Source organism: Bos taurus, chromosome 5, assembly GCF_002263795.3.
Source record: "Bos taurus isolate L1 Dominette 01449 registration number 42190680 breed Hereford chromosome 5, ARS-UCD2.0, whole genome shotgun sequence".
Classification (NCBI taxonomy): Eukaryota; Metazoa; Chordata; class Mammalia; order Artiodactyla; family Bovidae; genus Bos; species Bos taurus.
The window spans coordinates 11,337,658-11,355,907 of NC_037332.1; the positions used below are offsets into that span (position 1 = coordinate 11,337,658).

The 18,250-nt window shown below is 39.2% G+C and overlaps 1 protein-coding gene across 11 annotated transcripts in view; it reads right to left on the bottom strand.

The window, feature by feature from the left end:
• PPFIA2 (PTPRF interacting protein alpha 2) overlaps nt 1-12,271 on the bottom strand; it is a 502,235-nt gene extending 489,964 nt beyond the window's left edge. For 7 of the 11 annotated variants that reach the window (XM_059886832.1, XM_059886831.1, XM_059886825.1 and 4 more), the window contains exons 1-2: nt 11,972-12,247; nt 7,575-7,825 (exon numbers count right to left, since the gene is read on the bottom strand). In XM_059886832.1, the coding sequence (XP_059742815.1) occupies nt 7,575-7,823 (249 nt within the window). In that variant the 5' untranslated portion in view covers nt 7,824-7,825; nt 11,972-12,247. Of the gene's footprint in view, nt 1-7,574; nt 7,826-11,971 lie in introns of all 11 variants that reach the window. The other 4 variants (XM_059886828.1, XM_059886823.1, XM_024992396.2 and 1 more) reach the window with 2 other exon arrangements.
• Nucleotides 12,272-18,250: the final 5,979 nt, after the last annotated feature.

Here is an 18,250-nt window from a genome sequence, read left to right on the forward strand (position 1 = left end):
TTGCCATCACCATGAAAACATGCAAAGACTATCTTATTGAAGGATCAGATACAAACTTAGAGTTGAGGGGCCCAAGTCGGTCCAGCTAAGGCCATCCTAGATCAAACAATAGCCAGTCAACTTTCAGACAACAAGTGGCCTAGTAAGCCCAGCCAAGATTAACCAATCCAAGTCAAGGTCAGGCTCAGGCACTCAGTCTTGTCCAACTCTTTGCAACTCCATGGACTGTAGCCCACCAGGCTTCTCTGTAGATGGGATGCTCCTGGCCAAAATATTGAAGTAGGGTGTCATCCTCCTCCAAGGGATCTTCCCAACCTATGAGTCAAACCCATGTCTCTTACATCTTCTGCATTGGCAGGCAGATTCTTTACCACTAGCAGCACCTGGGAAGCCTGGTAAAGGTCAGCTGAATTCCTTAAACCTATTATATTGCATGATAATTAGGTTTTATGTTGTTTATTACATAGCATTATTTTAGCCATAGATAACTGATACACAAGTATTATATAACCTATTCTGAATCAAAATGGCAGAACAATATCCCTTCATTATTGCCTTATCATGTCACTAGTTCACTCAAGCTCCTACTGATTACTCTGTATACAAATGTCCATCCTTACCTTTCACCACACATATGAACAGGCTAGAATCCTCCACTGTCACTATACAAAAGATGCATTCCTACCCTACAGCCCTTCAACAACAAACTTCTCAGTCACTCTCCTTGCTGCTACTGCTGCTGCTAAGTCACTTCAGTCGTGTCCAACTCTGTGCAACCCCATCGACGGCAGCCCACCAGGCTCCCCCGTCCCTGGGATTCTCCAGGCAAGAACACTGGAGTGGCTGCCATTTCCTTCTCCAATGCATGAAAGTGAAAAAATAAAGTGAAGTCGCTCAGTCGTGTCCAACTCCTAGTGACCCCATGGAAAATCCATGGGATTTTCCAGGCAAGAGTACTGGAGTGGGGTGCCATTGCCTTCTCTGAGTCACTCTCCTTATTTAATCCCTATTTACTCTTCTCTCTTTAATCAGGGATACTGCTAGCCCAGCTGGTTCCTTTATGGGAATTAGGAACACCTCACCTAGCCTGGAGCAGAGCATGGGCTGAATTTCAGTCCCCACATATCCTTCAGCAGGATCATCCCTGCATAACTGTACTGTCTGATACAAAATATCCTCTAGTCCCTTCTAACCTTCTCTTAAAAATATCTCTAATATCATCTTCCACATGAAACTTTATGTAGTTTATTACATATCAGTGTTGTGGTACAAATACTTTTAGTACCTCTGTAATCTTCGGGTACTATATTAATTTTGATCTTTTAATGTTATACCTATTTCCTAAGTTCTCTGGGGAAAAAAAAAACTATGTTTCTTTTTTTTTTTTTTCTATCCCCTTTACAAACAAATGTAATCATTCAGTAATACACAGAAGACCCTCAGTATATGCTAAATACGAGGCTGGAAAGGGCTTCCCTGATACCTCAGTTGGTAAAGAATCCACCTGCCATGCAGGAGACCCTGGTCTGACTTCTAGGTCAGGAAGATCCACTGGAGAAGGGATAGACTACCCAGTCCAGTATTCTTGGGCTATTCTTGGGCAGTCAGCTATGAGGACTATCAAGTGTCTGGGTGAAGAGTTAGAGAATCTTTGGTTGAGTGAAAGGCAGATGATAGGAGAAGGCAATGGCACCCCACTCCATTACTGTTGCCTGGAAAATCCCATGGATGGAGGAGCCTGGTAGGCTGCAGTCCATGGGGTCGCTAAGAGTCAGATACGACTCAACGACTTCACTTTCACTTTCCACTTTCATGCATTGGAGAAGGAAATGGCAACCCACTCCAGTATTCTTGCCTGGAGAATCCCAGGGACGGGGGAGCCTGGTAGGCTGCAGTCCATGGGGCGCACAGAGTCGGACACGACTGAAGCGACTTAGCAGCAGCAGATGATAACTGAGTTTGAGCATCTTGAATCTCAGATTCTATGGCTCATTAAAATGGATCTGTGTATTAGACATTAGTGTATTGCTTAGAAACATCAGGCCTAAAATGTGGAATGATGTGGAATTATCAATTCTTGTTAAACACGGTTATCTTTAATTACATAATGAAAAAGAAAACAATATGATTACAAAATATTTTCATGGTTAGGAGTGTAAAAATCACCACTGCATTTGTTCCTAAAAAATGATAGGAGAGAAAATGACTAATTCAAAGCATGAAATCATCAACTAAAAAATATTGTATAGGCGATTGAAAACATAATATGTCATGAAATTTGACTCAGCTTTGAAATTCTATCCGTTTCCTAAAACAAATTTCACTTTTACGTTATTGTAGTTTTTATTTTACATACTTTATTTCTGCCAAAAACTCACAATACCAAGAGAACATTTCATGCAAAGATGGGCACAATAAAGGACAGAAACGCTATGGACCTAACAGAAGCTGAAGAGATTAGGAAGAGGTGGCAAGAACACACAGAACTGCACAAAAAAGAAATTCACGACCCACATAATCATGATGGTGTGATCACTCACCTAGAGCCAGACCTCCTGGAATGTGAAGTCAAGCGGACCTTAGAAAGCATCACTATGAACAAAGCTAGTGGAGGTGATGGAATTCCAGTTGAGCTATTTCAAATCCTAAAAGATGAAGCTGTGAAAGTGCTCCACTCAATATGTCAGCAAATTTGGAAAACTCAGCAGTGGCCACAGGACTGGAAAAGGTCAGCTTTCATTCCAATCCCAAAGAAAGGCAATGCCAAAGAATGCTCAAACTACCACACAATTGCACTCATCTCACACACTGGCATGGAGAAGGCAATGGCAACCCACTCCAGTAATCTTGTCTGGAAAATCCCATGGATGGAGGAGTCTGGTAGGCTGCAGTCCATGAGGTCTCAAAGAGTCGGACACGACTGAGGGACTTCACTTTCACTTTTCACTTTCATGCATTGGAGGAGGAAATGGCAACCCACTCCAGTGTTCTTGCCTGGAGAATCCCAGGGATGGCAGAGCCTGGTGGACTGCTGTCTATGGGGTCGCACAGAGTTGGACACGACTGAAGCGACTTAGCAGCAGCAGCACACACTAACAAAGTAATGCTCAAAATTCTCCAAGCCAGGCTTCAACAGTATGTGAACTATGAACTTCCATATATTCAAGCTGGATTTAGAAAAGGCAGAGGTAACCAGAGATCAAATTGCCAACATTCATTGGATCATCAAAAAAGTGAGAGAGTTCCAGAAAAACATCTATTTCTGCTTTGTTGACTATGGCAAAGCCTTTGACTGTGTGGATCATAATAAACTTTGGAAAATTCTTAAAGAGATGGGAATACCAGACTGCCTGACCTGCCTCCTGAGAAATCTTTATGCAGGTTAGGAAGTAACAGTTAGAACTGGACATGGAACAACAGACTGGTTCCAGATCGGGAAAGGAGTATGTCAAGGCTGTTTATTGTCACCCTAATTATTTAATTTATATGCAGAGTACATCATGAGAAATGCTGACTGGATGAAGCACAAGCTGGAATCAAGATTGCTAGGAGAAATGTCAATAACTTCAGCTATGCAGATGACACCACCCTTATGGCAGAAAGCGAAGAAGAACTAAAGAGCCTCTTGATGAAAGCAAAAGAGGAGAGTGAAAAGGGTGGCTTAAAACTCAACATTTAGAAAACTAAGATTATGACATCTGGTCTCATCACTTTGTGGCAAAAAAATATGGAAACAGTGTCAGACTTTTATTTTTTGGGGCTCCAAAATCACTGCAGATGGTGACTGCAGCCATGAAATTAAAAGATGCGAAGAAAAGTTATGACCATCCTAGAGAGCATATTCAAAAGCAGAGACACTTTTTCAACAAAGGTCTGTCTAATCAAAGCTATGGTTCTTCCAGTAGTCATGTATGGATGTGAGAGTTGGACTATAAAGAAAGCTGAGTGCCAAAGAATTGATGCTTTTGAATTGTGGTGTTGGAGAAAACTCTTGAGAGTCCCTTGGACTGCAAGGAGATCCAACCAGTCCATTCTAAAGGAGTCAGTCCTGGGTGTTCATTGGAAGGACTGATGTTGAAGCTGAAACTCCAGTACTTTGGCCACCTGATGTGAAGAGCTGACTCATTTGAAAAGACCCTGATGCTGGGAAAGATTGAGGGCAGGAGGGGAAGGGGACGACAGAGGATGAGATGATTGGATGGCATCACTGACTTAACGGACAGGAGTTTGAGTAAACTCTGGGAGTTGGTGGTGGACAGGGAGGCCTGGCGTGCTGCAGTCCATGCGGTCGCAAAGAGTCAGACATGACTGAGTGACTGAACTGAACTGAAAAACTCACATTTGTGGGAGTCATTTTCTTCTCCCAAGCGAATGTCAAATGTACTGCCACCAAACAGTTCAGGTACATTGCTTACAAAATAGTTTAAAAGGTTCAAGGATGCAAATTGAAGAATTTTGTATTCCTCTGTTACTTGCAGAAAACTTAAATCCCTGAAGTTGTAGATTAGGTTATTAAATATTTGCTTTAACAAATGACAGGACCATCACTATCTTTAATGACCTGTGGATTGCTAAGGGTACTAAATATTTCTAATAGTAAAATACAAATAAATATTGAAAACTGTGTCAAAGTGTTTATAAAAGAGACTAGAACTATACCCATTAAATGTACAGGCTCCTAATCCCTAATCTATAATTCCAAAACTCAAACACTCTGAAAACTGACATTTATTTGTAAGTATGAGGCCATTTATAGTCTTAATATTTTTCACACAGTAGGAATTTCTCATATTTCTTCAGAAATATGAAGTGTATAATTATATAGTGTTTCCTAGAATCTGGCTAGAGGAGATCATAGTTTAAGTTGTACAATACATGCATAATAAGGAAAATTCTGAACTTTCAAACACAATGGGTTTGAATAAGAGATTGTGTACCAGTATAATTAAAAGTCAAAAATTTTATTTTTATTTATTTATTTATTTATTTATTATTTTTTTTAAAAGCAAAAATTTTAAATTTAGGTGTGGCTCAGACAGTAAAGAATCCACCTGTAATGTGGGAGACCTGGGTCCGATCCCTGGATTGGGAAGATCCCCTGGAGAAGGGAATGGCTACCCACTCCAGTATTCTGGCCTGGAGAATCCCATTAGCAAAAAGTCAGACACAACTGAGTGACTTTCACTTTCAAATTTTGATGATATTATACAGGTTTTCAACATAACTGAATGCTATAATTAAAATATTTTCATTCCTATACCATTCAAAAGAGGTTTATCTACACAATATAGTTATGTACGAAACATTTTCAGTTTTCTCCTTTCCCTCCTGAATACCTTGTTCTAGCATTAATATTTTATTTTTACAACATCTTTATAAAAGATTCACCCATGTCTCTATCATATCACCATGATAGAGAAAAAAAAAATGTAAGACCCAAATTATTCTTAGAATCATCTTAATAGTGTTAGGATCACAAATTGATAGCATCAAGCTTAAATAAAATATAAAAAGATAACTTTAGGAGGGGTACCTGTATAGTCCTACACTTACAACCAAAGAGTCAACTTCTAAGAAGAGTGTGGGAAAAACACATGGCATTTTTGCAACTCAGTTATAAACTTCAGTTTTTTGCCATTCTAATACATAATAAAATTATGTTGAACTTGCCCCCCAAATAATAATATAATACAATTCTAGGATTCTTAATGAAACACTCTATCCAGAAAGAGAAATGATTGCCCTATTCTATGCTCATCACAGAAGGTAATGAATAGTGTGATTGGTTATAAGACCATATTTTAACAACAGCATTAACCAACTCAGATAATTTTAGAGGTGAGTAAGCATGATGATAATCATTCTAGAAATGACTGTATGAAGAACAGTTGTAAGCACTGAAATGTCTAGTTTGAAAAATATAATTTTTGGTGAAGGTATGACAGTTGTCCTTTGAAATGAACCAATACAATGCATTCTGTGCAAACAAGTTAGTGTAAGTCAACAGGTTAGAGTTATTGGAAGTATTATTGCATTTCAACACAAAGCAGACTGAAAATGAAAAGAACTGGGACAGGAATTATGGAATTACCTAATGGGAATGTGACAGAGCAATCTAGGTGATCCTTTTTATTCTGAAAGTCATAAATATCTCAACATCATACTACACGTTTATTGTACGGCTGGTTTAGAATTTTATCAACATTGATTATGTAATTTTCAGTATTTATGAAAAGATATTACCTACAAGATATAAATTTATGGAGAAAGATCAACTCTTCAGCATTTGCTGTACTGTCTTTTAAGTGAAGGGCGAATCAAACTTGTTTTAAAAGAAAAATATCATTTATTGAGGGGTGATTATTAAAAACTTAGTTCATATTCTATGATGCTTCTCATACCTAAAATATGCAATTCTTAAGTAAGAGAACTGACTAATTATTAAATTGGTACATAAATTAGCTGAAAATCCTTAAAATATCTTTTTCTGTAAAATAAGTATATGACAATAATATAATAAAAATAAGTTATATTATTACATATAATAATATTATTACAATACATATAAATAATGCATATAACATGTTATTACATAAAATAATTATTTTCTAAATATTTACTTATAAATAAAATTGTTAAAATCTAACAGTTTTAAGTTTGTGAGAATAAAGCTGAACTTTTGCCTATTCTCCTATTTCCAAAATACTTTTCTTTTTTAAAGAAACTGGTTGAAATGTTTTTTCGAAGGGAGGGTAATACATCAATAAATTCAATACTTTTAAGCAGTATTAACCTTCTCTAAAGAAAGACAAAAACTATTGGAAAACAGACTTCCAAGCACTATCATATCCAAAGACAGACCACGAAACTGAAAATGTAAAATACATCTTTCCAAATGTCATCTGTGCTAAGTCGCTCAGTTGTGTCCAACTCTTTGTGACCCCATGGACTGTAGCCCCCAGGCTCCTCTGTCCATGGGGCTTCTCCAGGCAAGAATACTAGAGTGGGTTGCCATGACCACCTCCAAGGGAATCTTCCCAACCAGGGATCAAACCCAGGTCTCCCACGATCAGAGCCACCAGGGAAGCCCAAGAATATTGGAGTGGATAGCCTATCCCTTCTCCAGGGATCTTCCCAACCCAGGAATCAAACCAGGGTCTCCTGAATTGCAGGTGGATTTTTTTTTTTTTTTTTTTACCAGCTGAGCTAGGGAAGCCCAAATATCATAAAAGTATTTAAAAAGCAAGAAAGAGAAAACTATTCTCACACTCTGGTAATTAAAAGCTGATCAACAGGTGATCTTCTACCTCCACCAAAAAACAGATAAAATTTCAAGAGAAACACCAGATAGGGACTCATGCTTCAAATCTCCCACCACCAAAGTGCCACTGTTTTGTTTGAGGCAAAGTTGCATGTGAACTAATGATCTATTCTTAAATTTTTCTCACCAAAATTTGCATATCATCTCTACTAAGGGAAAAAATAATTATCAGAATGGAAATAAAGCAAAGCATATTGTATCTTATCACATTTTCAGCTGCAGTACGAAGGACAGAAGCTCCCAGGAGGCATACCTGTGGCAGGGCTGAATTGAGCTGTCTCTGGAGCGAATCTCTGTCATAGATGACATCCTGCAGTCTTTGCTGGGCAAGTGAGAGGCTTTCTTGGGTTTCCCGAAGGGTGTCTAGAAGACGATCCCTTTCATCCAGCATATTCACCATCAGCTGCTCAAAATGGGAGTCTGAGTCCGAGCCACTGCTTTGGGAACCCCTTTGGCTCATTGGGGTGTCCTCATTAATCGTGGGCATCACTTCACACATCATTGCTTAAAGAAATTAAAGGGGAGAGAAATCTTAGTAAAACAAGATTTCCAATAAACCCACTTGACTCTCAGCTCACCCAACTCTTTGCAGCTCATCAGCCTTTCTCCTCTCCTCAATGCCCCAAATCCTACCATACTAAAAATCTGACATCAGTGAAATATGATTCACTGACTTCCTCAAACATGCTCTCTCTTTGCATGACAATCTACATATCTCCTACCTACAAAAACACAGCTTGATTTCTTTACTTCTCAAAATTTGTTTTTTTTTTTAAATGATTTACCCCACCTCATTCAATTTATAATAAGATGTCACACAACACTTATTAATTGATCACCTTTCTTCCCATTCAAATTTACAAATCACTTATAGCTAATACCTCCATCTTACCCTTATTTGTTATTACATTGTTAAAAGCAAGCATAGTGGCTGACATTTAACAGGTAGGAAGCAAATGATGTTTGTGTTACTTAAATAAATGAATGAATTGATGTTCATTCTTTCATTTCGAAGATCTGAAAATAATTGGGTATTCATTTATGTAAAAATCAGCTTTTACTTTTTAATTTTATCAAGTTTTTTTCATACAACTATTTTAAAGCTTCTTGACTTTACAACTCCCATTTTATTATTACAAGCTCTCTTCCTGAATTCCTACAATATTCTACACAGAGTAGATAAGTAATGCTGACTGAATTAGACACATGCTTTAGGATATAGATTGAAATGCATAAATTTGTTTAGATTATTATGCTACTAATTATTCTTATTCTTTTGTTTCCTGCAAATTACTTTGTCTGCTTTCCATCCAAACCATACAAACTAACACTCTTTCAAGTATTCCACAAAACAGATGCCATAAATTACATTAGCTAATGTAGAAAGTTTACATCCTAACTGCTAATCAGAAGCAGCTAGTCATAAAATAATTGAACTCTTCAGAATATTTTTAAATTAATTTACTTAAAATTGAAAACACAGACATTAAGATGTAACATTGACCTGTTGTGTAGCATTTTAAAAATCAGAAATTATCTCATTTACTCTTTTCTTTTCTTTCTTATGTTTAAGAAAACATCAAATCCATCTCAGTTTCAGTTGCACTGAAGCCAGAAGCTATTAATTAGAGGGCTTGGTTTTGCAAAAGTCTGATGTGGAGAAAGGCTGGTTTGGCTGTTGATCCTGCAGCATTCTTTGGTTTTATAATACAAGGTCAATTTATTTTTCTGTCTACATATTCCTGTCCTTGGGGAAAATATTTCTGGTGATATTTTCAAATAAAATGTCAAGATTTAACAGTTCAATAGTTAATTACTTTTTATGTAATTCTTCATATAAATTGAGTTATTAAATAGAGAAATTCAATTATCTGTGCATTATTTGGTCAAGGCCCACTGAAAACTAGGAGATACTTTTAAAAAGATAAAAGGAAGTATTCTGTCACTGACAGCCTATACAGAAGGATTAAGGCAGGGGTAAATTTTAGAACAATTCAAAGTAATGCTTTGAATTACTGCTCATCATTCAAAACACTGGGCTCCCTGAAGGCAAGAACTTGACTTGTTCAATTTCTTTTTCACCCTAAACTAAAGTAAGTGATTCAAATAGGACGTATGAATATTTAAAAACACACATGTACACACTCAATCACACTCATGCATTTGCTAATATTGTTAACCACTTAATGGTTGCAAATAAATTATTTTTTATTTTTCTCAACCTGAATTTCATTCAAACAATAGCACAAAGGTGGGAAAAATGAGACTCTTTTCTGTTATAAATTTCTTTACATTAATTAAAACGAAATTGGAAAACAAACCAAAAAAAGCTCTAATATATTTGAATATTTAAAGCAGTTGGTTCACATGCCATGCATAAAATCCACAACACTGAACAGCTGTGTCATTCTGAGGACTCATTATAAAGAGCCAATGTGTTTCTACTGACATTTAATGTTAAAACAAAATCCTGGGCGAGGAAATGGTTGTACAGTGACAATCAGTGCCGAAACACTTACAGGGTTTCAGTTTAAGGTTGGTTGGACATTTTCAAAGTTGTGTTCTAAATGTGTCCTTCCTGAAAGAAAGCTCTGAGCCAACCTCTACTCTAAGTCACTCATAATAACTTTAAATTATGAGGAAAAACTTAACTGCAGCAATTACCTCAGCTACAGCTTTCTTCTGAATACGCTACTCTAGTTCTGACAACCATCGTCATCAGGAGACATTAGACACTCAGAAACTTTAGGCTCTTTGATCAATAAATATAAAAGTTGGTCTTTGACATAGTTGGAAGATGCTATGATGAGAAGCAGCTAAGGGATTTATAAAGTCCATTAAATTTACACTCAAAAGAACTTGATTCAATTCAATTCCCAAGGCATGTGAGCCAGAGCAGTTCACTCCATGTCTCCAAACTTCAGTTTTCTTTTCTGTAAAGTAGGAATAATAATGTAGGCATTTTTTAAAAAACAAGCCCATAGTTCCAATAGGATACCTGACTGAAAACACATAGTAAAATTATAAAGAACTATTGCAGATTCAACTATTTATTCCTATTATAAAATGGCCAACATTAACCTTTGCAAAAAGAACATTTTACCTTTATGATTTATTCTGCTTCTATGCCTAAAGGTTTAATTCCAGTGGGTGCTCTAGACTTTTCAAATCCAATTCAAAAGTTACTTAGAAAATAAGATGAACACATGGTAGATGCTTTTTTTCCCCTCACAGTCAACCCGCATGAGTAAATCTAAAGTCTTTTCATCAAAATTAGAAGGAAAACATTTGTCTACAAAAAACAAGGCAACTTTCATGAGCTAGTTTAGCTTCTTGCAATAAAACTGATATTACGTCTAATATAAATTACAAAACAGTTGTATATTTTTTGAAATATACTATAACTTATTAAGTGTACATTTTAGGTGTTAAAAGCAATTAAAAATCTGTATTCAGTGTAACTTGCATAGTACAGAAGGCTATGATCATTCAACTTATCTTCTATTTCATCCTCATATTGCCACTTTTAACTTTTAGAATCATTTTCAATATTGAAAACTTCATTGTATGACATAATTCCTAATAAACTAGAGAGAGCATACTAACAATTTGCTTTGATATTTGCCTTTTCATCATTCCCTTCCCAAAATCAACTGGTACATGAATTATGTTATACTCTTCCTAGGTGTTGATGCCCTGGTCATTTAATTACTGAAGGTTTCAAGGGCTAGTTAGAGACATTGTTTATTTTTTTGTTGTTAAAAAAAAAAGAAAAATAGCTGTTTTAATTATCTCAGTGCTGAAATTTAGCTTGAAGAATTTTATACCAGGAAAACCAACTCCCTTATTCTTAGCACATAACCTTGACTGTCTTCTAAATCTCTGATTTCAAAATAAAACTTTTGAATGCCCACTGGAGTCATTACCCAAGGGCTTTCAAGATCCAGAGTGTTTCTTAGCAATATATGCTATTCCAACAGTATGTATCCAGATATGACAGTACTACAAAAGCTTTTTTTTTTTTTCTGTCAATGACTCACTTTATTCAAACAGATAATTAGGATTTAGAGCCTACTGGAGACAAAAATCTAATTATTCTCTGTAGTCAGTTTCTTCTGCAAAGATTTAGTCTTTAGAACCTACCTATCTCCGCCTCACTTAATCCACAAGGAATAATTCGGTGAAAGAAATCTTAGCCATTGTCTGATTACACTACATGAATATTCCTCCTCCTATTTAACTCTTTGAAGTCCCCTGTCCTCGGGAAATATTATTATATTTTTAATGCCAGCATTTTGCACTATCTTCACCCTAGTGCATTTACAGCTGGCCAAAGAGCCAGCTCACCCCCATAAGGCTGGCTGGACAGTTCTCTCTCAGCCACACCCCCCCACCACCCTGAAGAAGTTGACTTCATGATCTGCACACCAAAATTGTCCATCCTGCCCCACAAGAGACAGCCAAGGTAGAGGAAATAGGAGAAGGCAGAGGGTGGGGGTGGAAAGCAAAAGGTAAGGAACACTAATTGACAAGGAGGGAATTTGCATCTCATCTTCCCTGGGGGCGGGGTGGGGCCAGGGCTGGGGAGGGGGAAGGGGTAAAAAAATAAAGCAGATGGGAAACCAGGTAACTCAAACACAGTCTCTGTACCTAATGTCTTGTAATTTCGGGTCCCGCTTCTTCAGTTGAGCAATGACAACCGCAGTCTCAGGCTTGACGAGAGGGGAGGCTCACAGCCGGCACTCCTGGACCATTTCCCTAGCAACGGGAGGAGAAAAGCAGCTTAGACACTCGGGTGCCCCGGCGTTCTCCCGGAACGTGCCCCGGCAGGCTGGCGTGGCAGCAGCTCGGCATCTTCCCGCGGCTCCGTCAGCAGCCAAAAGGAGAAGCGTCCATCGGAAAAATGGCATATTACAAATTTTGCTTTGGGAAGCAGAGCTCGGTTCAGACCATTGTCAAAGGGAGGAGAGGGGGAGGCGGCTCTTAAAGCAGCAGCGACCCGTTTGCCAGAGCAGCCGCAGCTCCTCGCGTGCAGCTGGAGACCCGGGGCGGGGAGTCGGCAAGTGGGGACTGGGTTTGACTTGTAGAAACTTAACCAAGCGGCGCTACTCCGCCACCGGGCCACCTGGAGGGTGTCACCCCCAAACGTGAGCTTTGGGAAGAGGTGTGAGGAGAACCTGGAAGGGAATTTCTCCAACCAGCCCCCGACCCGGAGCCCCTCTGGAGTTTATGTCTACCTCCAGGAGTTGAAAAGCTAAAGGGAAGCGAGTCCGCAGGGATGCGAGAAGCAGGGCAGATCCCCTCCTGGCCCTCTGCCTATTTCCAAGCTAAAGGTGTCTTGTTTCACTTAAAAGAGCTGCTGCTTCTCCAGAAGGGCAAGCAGTCAGAACCCCCACACCCAGCTTCGCCTCCCAGCCTCTTTGCTGGCATCGGTTGGCCGGGAGAACCAACCTGCTGGGCGCCGGTGCGGATGCTACAGCATCTTCTTACTTGCCTGTGCGGTTGCTGCTGCCGCTCCTCCTCCTCCGTCTGTCTCCCCCACCTCCACCCCCTTCCTCCTTGGCAGCCGCCACCTCCTCTTCCTCTGAAACAAGGGCTTCCCCTGGAAGCTGGTGCAGTGGTTTCCACCGGCCCTTAAATAAATTCTGAAGTAATCACGTCTTTGCTCTCCTCCTCACGTACACGCACTCGCGGATACACACGACTCCCTCAAAGCTGCTGAGGCGTGCGCTGGTCCCAGTGCCCCCGGCAGAGGCAAGGGCTGGGGCTGGGCAGGTGTGACAAGGCGGGTGCGTTCCTCCTTGCCCTGGCTTCACGCACAATGGTCTCTACAAGAAGACGTGTGTTGCCCGTACTGGTAGGGACAGAACAGGCTTTAGCACCTTCTGGCTCTCTGGCCTTCCGTGCTTGTCATTTCTTTAACCGGCTTCCTTCTCTCAAGACCAAGGGCATGGTAGTTGCGGTAGTAGAGACCTGAGTCAATCTAGGGTGTGGCGGCATCTGTCACTTCTCATTACCTGTCCAGCTCTTTTCCATTCATAGCTTTGGAGATGAGAATTGTGTGTTAAGTACTCCCTGCCAGAGTAAATTTTAGCTTTGAGCGGTCTGCTCCCTGGATCTTTTCCAGTTCTCTCATACCTGAACAACCCGTAACATATTTTCCTTTCTTTCTGCCTCTTCTGTCCATTCATACAGACCCATTAGGGATAGAGAGGATGCAGAAGACAAAACTGGTACCTGCTCTAAACAAAAAGGAAAGGTTTCAGTAAGGGAAATTAAGATATCCTAGTTTTAGTATAAAGAAGAGGACATGCAAAAGAGAATTGGGAGAAGGGTTCAACATTGTGTATAATTTGGAAGTTAGTACAAATACTTTTATGATGTAGTGCAATAAATCCAAAAGATATGTTTCACTTTTGTGTTAGGCAAATAGTCCAAAGCTAACTATAGAAATACTATTCAAATAACTGCTCACTTACATTAAGTACAGTATTCAAGAAACATACCATTTTATGTTAGGCTGCTGCTGCTAAGTTGCTTCAATCGTGGCCGACTCTGTGCGACCCCATAGACGGCAGCTCACCAGGATCCCCCATCCCTGGGATTCTCCAGGCAAGAACACTGGAGTGGGTTGCCCTTTAATTAAGTTGATGACCTCATAGTAGAATGTGAGCTCAAGCTCACATATTTACCCCCTTCTCTTCTAGACTGTTACTCAAATTCTGTATCACAACACAATCTTATTAGAATTAAGTATAAGAGAATTAAGTATTAGAATTAAGTATAAGTATTAGAATTAAGTATAATCTTAATGTAAGGATTCATTAGATGTCAACTGGAGCACTGTTTCTCAAACACAGCATATTTATTGCTGTTGTTTAGGTCACCAAGTCATGTCCAGCTCTTTTGGGACCCCATGGACTATAGCATACCATGCTCCTCTGTGCATGGGATTTCCCAGGCAAGTATAATGGTTGTCATTTCCTCCCCCAGGGGGTCTTCTCCAACCCAGGGATTGAACCCATTTCTCCTGCATTGGTATGCGATTCTTTAGCACTGAGCCATCGGGGAAGCCCCATAGATCACCCATAGATCTTGTTCTATTGTAGATTCTGACTCACTTGGACTGGGGTGGACCCTGAGATTCTGCATCTGTAACAACTCCTGGATGAAACTACACTTTGGGTAGCAAGGATCTAGATCACCCAGTCAACCTACTATGTGATGTTGACTTAAATATTCTTAATCACAGGAAGACTCACTAAGTCACAAAGCACCCCAGCCCATTTTCAGATAGATCTAATTTAATAACAGATTTTACATACTGATCATATATCAGTACTCATAATTTTCATTCTCTGGAATTCCCCTGGAAGATATAAAATGTTCTTTATACCTCAGAAACGTTCTTATTTTTAGAGACAGTTGACATGTCTCTTTGTACAAGAATTTCTTCCTTCCTTCCTTACAATTTCCTTGGTAATCAACATTTGCCAAGTATAGCCACAAAGTTGTTATTAATAGTATTTCCAAGAAAAGTCTTGATTTGTCTGATTCCTATTCATATAAGAAGTACAGATATTAATTCTAAATATAATGCCCACATATAGTTGACACAACAGAGTTGAAGGCCAACTCAGAATTGATAGCACAAAAGAGAACATTTTGATAATGGATGGCAGGAAGCATATAGTAAAGACTATTTTACAGAGAATAAATTGTCTTTATGGTCATCCTCAGCTTAGAAACTATATGTTCTCACATTCTCACCCTTAAAACCACTGCAAAGGGCGTAAATAACATTTAGGTGATATAGTCAACCCTACACTAGTTGTACACTAGTTCTAATCTAGTGGCTCTCAAGTTTAGCATGCAAGAGAATCTCTAGAGGAATGGTTACAGAACAGATTTGGGGGCCCCATCCCTAAAGGTTCAGATGTGCCCAAAATGCTACTGGGGAAGAACACAGAAGTAGTTCCAGAAAGAATGAAGAGGCTAAGCCAAAGTGGAAACAGCCCCAGTTGTGGATGTGTCTGGTGGTGTAAGAACAATACTGCATGAGAACCTGGAATGTTAGGTTCATGAACCAAAGTGCACTGGGAGTGCTCAAACAGGAGATGGCAAGAGTGAACATCAACATTTTAGGAATCAAATGAACCAAAATGGACAGGAATGGGCAAATTTAATTCAGATGACCCTTGTATCTACTACTCTGAGGAAGACTCCCTTAGAAGAAATGGAGTAGCCCTCATAGTCAACAAAAGAGTCTGAAATGCAGTACTTGGCTGAAATCTCAAAAATGACAAAATGATCTCAGTTCATTTCTAAGGCAAGCCATTCAGCATCACAGTAATCCAAGTCTATGGATAAATAGGCAAATGAAACTGAATTTGACTGGTTCTATGAAGACTTATAAGACCTTCTAGAACTAACACCAAAAAAGATGTCCTTTTCATCATAGAGAATTGGAGTGCAAAAGTAGAACATGAAGAGATACTTGTATTAACAGGCAAGGTTGGTCTTGAAGTACAAAATGAAGCAGGGCAAAGGCTAACAGAGTTTTGCCAAGAGAATGTACTGGTCATAGCAAAAACCCTCTTTCAACAACTCAAGAGAGAACTCTACATATAGATATCATCAGATGGGCAATATCAAAATCAGATTGATTATATTCTTTGTAGCCAAAGATGGAGAAGCTCCACAGAGTCAGCAAAAACAAGACCTGGAGCTGACTGTGGCTCAGATCATGATGAGCTCCTTATTGTGAAATTCAGACATAAAGAAACTAGGGAAAACCACTAGGCCATTCAGGTATGACCTAAATCAAATCCCTTATGATTATACAGTGGAAGTGACAAATAGATTCACGAGGTTAGATCTGATAGACAGAGTGCCTGAAGAACTATGGACAGAGGTTCATACCATTGTATAGGAGGCAGTAGCCAAAACCATCCCCAAGGGGGGGAAAATGCAAGAAGGCAAAGTGATTGTCTGAGGAGGCCTTACAAATAGCTGAGAAAAGAAATGAAAGGCAAAGAAGAAAGGGAAAGTTATAGCCAACTAAATGCAGAGTTCCAGAGAATTGCAAGGCAAGATAAGAAAGCCTTCCTCAGTGATCAATGCAAAGAAACAGAAAACAATAGAATGGGAAAGACTACAGATCTCATCAAGAAAATTAGATATACCAAGGAAATATTTCATGCAAAGATGGGCATAATAAAAGACAGAAACAGTAAGGACTTAACAGAAGCAAAAGAGATTTTTAAAAAAGTAGAAAGAATATACAGAAGAACTATACAAAAAAGATCTTAATGACCCAGATAACCACGATGGTGTGATCATTCACCTAGAACCAGACATCCTGGAGTGTGAAGTCAAGTGGGCCTTAGGAAGCATTACTACAAACAAAGCTAGTGGAGGTGATGGAATTCCAGCTGTTATTTCAGGTCCTAAAAGATGATGCTGTTAAAGTGCTGCATTCATTATGCCAGCAAACATGGAAAATTCAGCAATAGCCACAGGACTGGAAAAGGTCAGTTTTCAGTCTAGTCCCAAAGAAGGGTGATGCCAAAGAACATTTCAACTACTGTACAATTGAGCTCATTTCACATGCTAGGAAGCTAATGCTCAAAATCTTTTAAGCTAGGCTTCAACAGTATGTGAACCAAGAACTTCCAGATGTACATGCTAGATTTAGAAAAGGCAAAGGAATGAGAAATCAAAGTGCCAACATCTGTTGGATCATAGAAAAAGCAAATGAGTTCCAGAAAAACATCTACTTCTGCCTCATTGACTACACTAAAGCCTTTGACTGGATCACAGCAAACTGTGGAAAATTCTTCAAGAGATGGGAATATCAGACCATCTTACCTGTCTCCTGAGAAATCTGTATTCAGGTCAAGAAGCAACAGTTAGAACTGGACATGGAACAACTGACTTGTTCCAAATTGGGAAAGGAATATGTCAAGGCTGTATATTGTCACCCTTACTTATTTAACTTATATGCAGGGTATATCATGGGAAATACCAGACTAGATGAATCACAAGCTGGAATCAAGATTGCTCGGAGAAATATCAATAACCTCAGAAATGCAGATCATACCACCCTAATGGCAGATAGTGAAGAGGAACTAAAAAGCATTTTGATGAAGATGAAAGAGGAGAGCGAAAAAGCTGGCTTAAAATTCAACACTCAAAAATGAAGATCATGGCATCCGGTCCCATCACTTCATGGCAAATAGATGGGGAAAGAGTGGAAACAGTGACAGACTTTATTTTCTTGGGATCCAAAATCACTGGGGACTGTGACTTCACTCACAAAATTAAAAGCCACTTAATCCTTAGAAGAAAAGCTCTGACAAGCCTAGACAGCATATTTTAAAGCAGAGATATCACTTTGCCAACAAAGGTTCCTATAGTCAAAGCTATGGTTTTTCCAGTAGTCATGTATAGATATGAGAGTTGGACCATAAAGAAGGCTGAGCACCAAAGAATTAATGCTTTTGAACTGTGGTGTTGGAGTCCCTTAGACAGCAAGCATATCAAACCAGTTAATCCTAAAGGAAATCAACCCTGAATATTCACTGGAAGCACTGATACTAAAGCTGAAGCTCCAAAACTTTGGCCACCGGATCGGAAAAGCCAACTCACTGGAAAAGACCCTGATGCTGGAAAAGATTGAGAACAGGAGGAGAAGAGGGCAACAGAGGATGTGAGAGCTGGATAGTATCATTGACTCCATGGACGTGACTTTGAGCAAACTCTAGGAGGTGATGAAAGATGGAATCCTGGCTTGCTGTAAGTCCATTGGATAGCAAAGAATCTGACACAACTGAACTGAACAACAACAACAAATCTGTGGTTTGGCTAGAGAATTTGCATTTCTAGTAAGTTCCCAGGTAATAGAATACTGCTCGGTCAGGAATCCCA